Genomic DNA, 8,827 nt, shown 5'->3' on the forward strand with positions numbered 1-8,827 from the left:
TCTTTTTTTTTTCAACTACTGGCCACCCCCACCTCCCCCCTTCCCCCCGACTCTTTCCCACTTTTAAAGGGAAAAAAAAAAGGCATATCCCATATCCCCCAATATCCCATCCATCCCCCCCCCCCTCCATTTTTCTCTCTCTCTCTCTCTCTCCTCTCTCTCTCTCCATATATTCTCCCTCTCTCTCTCCTCTCTTGCCTTCTGCTCTCTCTCCCCTCCTCCTCTCCCCTCTATCTCTCCCCCTCTCTCTCCCCCCCCCCCTCCCCCCCCCCCCCCCCCCCCCCCCCCCCCCCCCACCCCCCCCCCCCCTCCCCCCCCCCCCCCCCCCCCCCCCCCCCCCCCCCCCCCCCCCCCCCCCCCCCCCCCCCCCCCCCCCCCCCCCCCCCCCCCCCCCCCCCCCCTCCCTCTCTCTCTCAACCCTAGCCTCTCTTGATACTCCTCTAGATATGCCAACCTCAATCTCTAACTGATGTGATGATGTGCACATTTGTCCAATAACACATCGTAAATCCATGGGATAGATGAGTGTTCATTTAGCCGGGTCTGGTCACAAAACCATCCTCTGTAAGCTCAAGGAGATGCTCTCTGTAGAAAGCCCTCTTTGTGCCAAGCACAACCATAGGCTGTATCCATGTCCTCCTAGTGTCTAACTGAAGCAAGTCCTCTCTGATGAGCTGAGTGATCTCGGTCTGTGTGAGAGACAAGGGGGTGTGTCTAGTGAACACATGGAAAGGGGGTAATCTATCCATGTCAGAGAGAGAGAGAGAGAGAGAGAGAGAGAGAGAGAGAGAGAGAGAGAGAGAGGGAAGATATGGAGGAAGGGAAAGAAGAAGAAGAAGAGGATTTTAACGTCGTAGGAAACTATCCCAAGAGACCTCAACAACGGGAGTTGAACTCAAGACTTGTTATTCAAGAGGGAAATGACATAACCAATCTACCTGACGTGGGTGATAGAAAGGTTATACCGTTTTCCTCTTTTTATTTAACACACACCCACACACACCCGAGAAGAAGATGATTTCAACATCATAGGAAACTCTCCCAAGAGACTTCAAAGATACGGCAGTTGAACTCAAGACTTGTTATTCAAGAGGGAAATGGCATAACCAATCTACCAAACTTGGGTGATAGAAATGCTATACCATTTTCCTCTTTTTATTAGTGTGTGCGCGTGCACACACACACACACACACACACACACACACACACAGACACACAGAGGGGGAGGGGGCGGGGGGGGGGGGGGGGGGGGGAGAGGGTAGGGGCTCCACACACACACACACACACAAAAAAAAAAGGAGGAGGAGGTTCTTGGCTACTCCAATGGAGGGAGGGGAAGCAATGGGCTATGGTTGTAGGATTAGGGGCGGCATCCCCTACTTCTAGGGCTCACCCCCTTCTTTGTAGGCTTCTTGTTGACTTTCAAGCACCTCAAGCACCTTGGTCATCAAGCACGACAAGCACCTCAATCACCTTAGTCATTAAGTACGACAAGCACCTCAAGAACCTTAGTCAGCTCAAGCACAACAAGCACCTTAGTCACCTTAGTCAGCTCAAGCACGACAAGCACGACAAGCACCTCAAGCACATGCCTAGCTTGCGTAAGGTCTAAAGTACCTAAAGGTCCTACATCGAAGGACTTTTTACACTAACCTTTGGAGGTCTTTAATGAAGCTAACCCTAAGGTCTTTTAAGCTCCATTAACTGCTCATTGCTCTTTGGTAGACCATCTCCTCAAAGCAAGCACTTGTGGAATCGGCTGCTACTTCTCAGGTGGGCATTTGGTTATGACGGCTACATGTGTTTTGGTGGGTGTTGTTTTGGGATCAATAGACTTGAGTAATGCGTGTTGCATTAACTACGAACCTGCATGATGTTAGTTGATCTCACACGTGTTCCTTGTAGGTTTTATAATTCTAGTTTTTTTTCAAGCACTGGCACATGGTCAAGGTATCCAATCAAGTATGTCTAGTCGATTTCAAACAAATCACGATAATCCAGAATCTGGAGAAGATGCCTTCCAGGTGGTGGCAACGGAAGCAGGGAAGACTTTCTCTCTAGAAGTTGAAGGCAACGGGTGGTGTCGAACGCTCTCTCTGTCTCTCTCTCTCTAAAAACCAGAAGGTGGCGGGCAGCTGCCGACTTGTCCCTCTCTACATAAAGAGTCGAGTTGTAGAGCCTGTGGGGAGTGCAGGAGAGAGAGAGAGAGAGAGAGAGAGAGAGAGAGAGAGAGAGAGAGAGAGAGAGAGAGAGAGAGAGAGAGAGAGAGAGAGCTCACTAGTGCAGGCATGTATAGGGTGTTGGGGAGGGAGGCGATGAGGGGGCGAGCTATGTGCGTCGGGCTGTAGAGGATGCCAGAGCTGTGCCTCTTGGGTTGCAAGCAAGGCAAAACGGGGTTCTCCAAGGGCGCTCTCTCTCTCTCTCTTTCTTTCTTTCTCAGATTCAAGGCGAGCTCCTCCCCCCTCTCTCTCTCTCTGTGCACACATGTGCGACGTAATGAGAGGAAGCAAGGCGAGGTGAATGGGATGATGTGAATTTTCTAGAGAGAAAGGAAAGGGGGGAGAGTGGTTACTTATCAGGGGGCGAGAATTTTAGAAGGGTATCTGGTTAGTTGGGGGGTTTTAAGATGTATAGATTGATACACCCTCGAGGCTTGAAGTTTTCATGTGAGGCGATGACAGTTAAATTTTAACCTTCTTGGCACAAGGGACAAGAGAGACTCAAAGAGAAAGAGGAGAACCAACGCTGGTGAAGCTGCGCTCTCGCGCGGGGGGGGGGGGGAGAGACAGAGGAGCCAACATTCGTGCGGCGCCCTCTGTAGCTGCCCCTGCCTCTTCCTCCCGTGGTGCCTTGTTGCGGAACCCCTCCCCTTTCCTCGCTTGCAAGCTGTTGTACCCTGGCTACGCCCCCAGCTACGCTTGCGCTTTGCCCCCCCCTTATATCCCTCGCCGATCTTCTTCACGTGCTGCAGCCCCAGTTGCACTGCCCACTACTGTTTCTACCCCTCCAGCCACTGCATGGTTGGTGTTTGTTGACTATAGCTGCCCTCCCTTCATCTTTCTTGTCCCTCTCTCTTTGCTCAGAAAGCGTCTGTGCAGGTTGTTTTTGAAATGGACTTCCATGAACACATATGGCGCAGCTCAATGAACGCACATGGACAGCTCGCATACAAGGCCATGTACAAGGTGAAAGATGGCAGCTTGCCCTCTCTACCTATCAGGAAATGCAAGATAGCAGAGTGCACCCCAGCACCTTCACCTTTGTTGCCCTGCTCAAGGCATGTGCCAAGCTCACAGATGTTGAAACAGGCAAATATCTTCATGCCCAGATTGCTCAGATGGGTTTTGATGATAACCTTCACGTTGGGAGGATGTTAATGAGCATGTACGTCAAATGTGGGACTCTCCCAGAGGCCCAAATAGCCTTTGCTAAACTGCCCGTTAAGAATGTGGTGTCATGGAATGCTCTCATAGCAGGGTATTCTGAACATGGGCCATACAAGAATGCGCTTGATTGCTTTGATCAGATGCAACTAGAAGGTGTCAGTCCTAATGCTGTGACGTTGGCCTCCGTGATCAAAGTGTGTGGAGCTTCAAGAGCTTTCGACAAAGGTCGAGAAATCCATACGATGCTTAAACAAAACACTGGAGAACTAGATTTGTGTGTGAGCAACACATTCATTGGCATGTATGCCAAATGTGGATCTCTCTTCGAGGCTGAGGAAGTTTTCAATAAGATGACTGTTCATGATGTTGTATCTTGGACTGCATTGATGACTGGATATGCTGAGCATGGGCCTGTTGAGAAGACACTTGAATGCTTTCATCAAATGGAGCAAGATGGAGTATCTCCAAATGCAATTACATTAACCTGCATTTTGAAAGCATGTGGTAGCATTGGAGATTTAAAGAAAGGCCAGGAGATACATGCATATGTTGTAATTGAACAATATGAACATGACACAGTTGTAGGAAACAGTTTGGTAGGTCTGTATGCCAAATGTGGGTCTCTCATAGAGGCGCGTGATATCTTTGAGGAGCTGGCAGTGCAAGATGTTGTTTCTTGGACAGTTTTGATTGCAGGCTATGCTGAACATGGTTATGACCAAGAAGCATTAGAAGCTTTCGACAACATGCAAAATGAACATGTCTCCGCAGATGCTGTCTCATACGCTTGCAGCTTGAAAGCGTGTAGTACGATAGGAGCCACTGATAAAGGTTTGTTATTGCATGCAGAGATTGCAAAAGAAGGCTTTGAAGGGGACCTCACCATCAACAACACTTTAATTGGCATGTATGCAAAAATTAATATGCTCTCAGAAGCAGAGGACCTGTTTAGCATGCTGCCTGACCGCAATGTGGTCTCATGGACAGCTTTGATTGGGGGATATGCAGAGCATGGTCATGGTGAGCCCGTGCTTAGCTGCTTTGAGCAAATGCAAATTGAAGGCATTTTTCCCAATGATGTGACTTACTGCTGTGTCTTAAAAGCTTGCGGCAGCACAGGAGCATTGGATAAAGGCATCAAATTGCATCAAGAGATTGTTGAAAAGGGCTTAGGAAGCGATAGCTCAATTGGGACAACCCTTGTTGGCATGTATGCCAAGTGTGGCTCACTTTTAAGAGCACAGAAGGTTTTTGAGCAGCTTCTATTCCAGGATGTGACCTCCTGGACAGCTATGATTGCTGGGCATGCCGAATACGGTTCTGATCATGAAGCATTGAACTGGCTCGAACATATGTGTCGCAGTCATGTATCTCCAAATGCTGTAACATATGTTTCGGCACTAAAAGCATGTGGGAGCATTGGATGCCTGATTCAGAGTAGGGAAATACATGAGGAGGCCACTCTCAAGGGACTTGAGGATGATGACTCTGTTGGCAACAGTTTAATTAGTGTTTATGCAAAATGTGGCTCTTTTGTTGATGCTTGGGCAGTACTCAATAAGTTGCAGACTTTAGATGTAGTGGCATGGAGCTCAATGATTAAAGGATATGCCGTGAATGAAGAAAGCGATTTGGCCATAGAGTGTTTTCAGAGGATGCAGAGAGAGGGTGTGAGGCCAGATGCAGTTACTATGATTTGCCTGCTTACTGCGTGTGGCCATGGCAGCATGGTGTTTGAAGGGCAGGAGTTCTTCAACATGATGGAATGTAGCTATGCAGTTGCTCCGACACTGGAGCACATTAGTTGTATGGTGGATTTACTGGCAAGAGCCGGGTTTTTGTACGAGGCAGAGACCTTTCTTGAGATGCTCTCTCCACCTCCTGAAGCTACATGGCTGGCTCTCTTGAGTGCCTGCAAAACCTACAGGGAGGAGGAGGTGGGGTTGCGATGCTTTCGGCAGCTTGTGGAGTTAAATCCCAAAGATGCAACTTGGTATGTAATAATGAGTGATATCTATGCCAGTAATTGCAAGTTGGACGATGCTGTCCGAATAGAAGCAATGCGAAGAGATGCATGTGCTCAGAAAAGGCCTGCTGTGGCCCTTATGGAGCTAAACCACAAGATTTACGACTTCATTGTTGGTACTACTCAGTACCCTGAAATTTCTGCAGGTACAAGTAATTTAAGGTTGCGATTGCGAGTAGAGGGGCATGTGCCAGACCTCGACATTTGTAGAAGTCACTTCTGATGAGAACTAAGCAGTTGTTTCTACTGCAAGCATTGCGGCAGATTTTGTGTCAAGTTCTGCTGACACACAACAAGATGCACACACGGCTCTCCAAGCATGGACAGGCAAGACTCCTTTAATAGATGCATTGTAGACACCACAAGAGGCAGCCACAGCTCTGTGTACTCCATCAAGGCTAGCAGGAGTCACCAAGTCACACCATGGGAAGGGGAAGGCAGATCGTGGGCTGTCCTCCTCATGTGTCTAGCCAATGCCCGCTTTCAAGATAGGTTGGTATCGAACCAAATATTGAGAAAATTGGAATTGGAATAATGACAAGGAACCTCTCTTTTGAGAACATTTCGCATATCTTTGACGCAGACAATGTTAGACATGTGATACTAGGGAAAATAAATTTCAGTGTCTGTAACAATATAATTGTTAATAGTCCAATGAGTGTGTGTGTGTGTGTGTGTGTGTGTGTGTGTGTTTGTTCTTGCAAGAGCTCAAGCTTTCTCCTTCTCCATCTTTTAACATGGTATCAAAGCACGGTTGTGTCCGAGGAGCTAGGAGCAAGAGTAGTAGAAGAAGTTGTGCCGGGTTTCTCGAGAGTCATCATCAAATGATCTCCAATTGAAGTGTTTCTTTTTGGAGATTGTGCATCTCAAATTTGTGTGCAACCCTTTGTCCTTAGGATGAGCTCTATGTAACCAGATTTCATTCCGGACATGGTATCAAGAGCAAGGTTTGTTCTAGGCAAGAGGGGTGGGTCATGGACCACTACTTTTTTTTAGGCATGCACATGCAAGCTTTGATGGAAAAAAGAGTTGGAGGCCGGCATGGCCGCCTGCTAAGCAATAGAAAAATCACACCTAACGAGTGTGTGCAGGCGAGCTTGGCCGAGGGAGGGAGCAAAGCTCAACCACGGCCATCCCTGGCGCTGTGGATCTCTACGGACGCGCACTGCCCCTGCGAGCACTTCGCGCTTCTTCGGCGACCCCGGTGGAGCACCACACGGGGTGCTACGACTTCTTTCGACGAGGCAAAGGTGGCCTGCAACACCATAGCCTCTATGAGAAGCTTTGCTTTCACATGGGCTTGCCCTAAGGTCCAAAAGTGGACATTTTTTTTTGGACTAAGGGGGCATGCCTACCCGACATGCAAGGGATACCCACCAAACATGCCGTTGACCTCACTTGAGGGTGCAAACAAATTGATGAAGGCACTCCAGAAGGCAATCCATTTGCTGCAGACAAGCTTAGGGTGCAGAAAATTTTGATTGCCCCCTTGGTGTCCGCAATCAATAAGTACCTTGAAACCTTAAGCAGACTTCAACAAAGCCACTCGGTACCCTTGAACAGGTTAACAAGCTTGGACTACCAACCAATTTTCCGGTTGCTTAAAGCTTGGATCATTAAACGTCATTAACATGGCTAATTACCTCGCGGTGCATCCTACAACTACGGGATTCTTTCTCGACTTCATGTATTTTTCTTGTTATTCCTTTCACTGCACGGTGTCGTCATGGATTCACGATATCAATATGACTTTTCATTTCGATCATCGTACGTCTGATCCTGCCTGTGATGGCTCGCGGCCAAATGCTCTCACGGAGAGTGTCCGCGATGCTACGGCAGGTGACGACGCTTATGAACTGCTCGATATTCAAGAATTTCATGCACTTCAGACACGCATATCAATCATGGAAGGAAATTTTGTATCTTTAAATGAAAACGTCACTAAATTATCTACGTTAGTGATACAATTTATGCAACAGCAGTCCAAGGGTCATGCTGACACACACATGCATGAGCACGTTGCATGGCCCTTCTGATCATGGACAAGATCCATCTCCCGATGCTTTGCACACTCTCACTGTAAAGGAGGTGGATGAGTTGTTAAAAAACACCAAACCACCGACTTTTAAGGGAGAAGACCGAGATCGCAATAAGGATGCAATGAATATCTTTCTCAGCAAGTGGGATGGAATTCACCCCTTACGACATACTCCGGACGCAGTCAGAGCACTACAAACAAGCTTGACTCTGGAAGGCAAGGTTTACAAGTGGTGGATGTCTCTCAAGGAGAAGAATATCATACCATAGAGTTGGGCAGTCTTTGAGGCTATGTTCCGCAAAGAATTCTTGCCTGCAAATGAGGCAGATCGGAATTGGACACCTTGGGACACGTGTTTCATACGCCAACACCCATCATTACTTGAATCTCTCACTATCGGGATGTTATCCTCAAGTTGGAAGGACTAGACACCTTTCGGCAAGAGCATGGGTTTATCTGCGGTATGACGCCAGAACTTAAGAAGCACGTCAAGACTCAAGACCCCAAAACAATTGAGGAGGCCATAGTGAAAGCACACATTCATGATGATCCAGATGAAAAGAAATCACATAATAATCATGTGCCTGCTAATACACATGGTAATACACGCACATAATATGGGCACAATAAAAGAAAATTTATAGTAGCCAATTCTGAAGCAGCTAAAAAACCCAAGGAGTCCAGAGGTTCTCTCTCTCTGAGGATTTTGATAAGCCTAAAAAAGAGAAATTATGTTTTCAATGCTTGGGAAGCGGTCATGGAAAAAAGGATTGTCCCAAGGGGAAATCTGCTGCTCATGGCAAGGAGAAAGCAGTGCACACGGTGCAACTGTTGCCTCTTGAGTCTTCGTCACGATTCTCTATAGTGGAAGTAACACACACTGAGGTGGTGCATGAATGCTGTCTCACAGCTTCCATGTGGCAACAAACCTTCGAACCACATGAGTTAGTATGTATGCATGGATCTTTGCAAGGGTACAAGGTGCGCATCTTGATAGATGACGATGCTACTCACAATTTCATTAATCATGGATTGGTGAAAAAACTCAAGTTGCCTCAAACTCTGAGTACCCACCGCTACAAGGTAGCAATGATGAATGGATATGATGCCGAAATCTAGGATACTCAAGTCCGAGTTGTACCGTTGGAGGTACAAGGCTACTGCATCCTTGGATTTTCAAGTTATGAACATGGAGAGGGCAGACATGGTCCTTGGTAGGGAATGGTTGCATAGCTTAGGACCATCACTGAAGTGTAGCTATGAGCACAACAGCTTGATGTTTGAATCCCATGGCGCACATGTGTTGTTGTTAGAAGAGAAGGATGTACCTTATTCACCACTTATATGTATAGCTGAGCTTATGCAGCTCGTTTCTGA

The 8,827-nt window shown here is 47.5% G+C and overlaps 1 protein-coding gene across 1 annotated transcript; it reads left to right on the top strand.

Moving 5' to 3' along the window:
• The first annotated feature begins 2,666 nt into the window (after window positions 1–2,666).
• LOC147435472 (putative pentatricopeptide repeat-containing protein At3g01580) lies at window positions 2,667–5,981 on the top strand. Its single transcript, XM_086488533.1, has 2 exons — window positions 2,667–3,020; window positions 3,099–5,981. The coding sequence occupies exon 2, from the start codon at window positions 3,131–3,133 to the stop codon at window positions 5,633–5,635; it is 2,505 nt and encodes an 834-aa protein (XP_086344659.1). The 5' UTR covers window positions 2,667–3,020; window positions 3,099–3,130; the 3' UTR covers window positions 5,636–5,981.
• Window positions 5,982–8,827: the final 2,846 nt, after the last annotated feature.

The sequence above is a fragment of the Adiantum capillus-veneris genome, chromosome 18, assembly GCF_014529385.1.
Source record: "Adiantum capillus-veneris isolate H3 chromosome 18, ASM1452938v2, whole genome shotgun sequence".
Taxonomy (NCBI): domain Eukaryota; kingdom Viridiplantae; phylum Streptophyta; class Polypodiopsida; order Polypodiales; family Pteridaceae; genus Adiantum; species Adiantum capillus-veneris.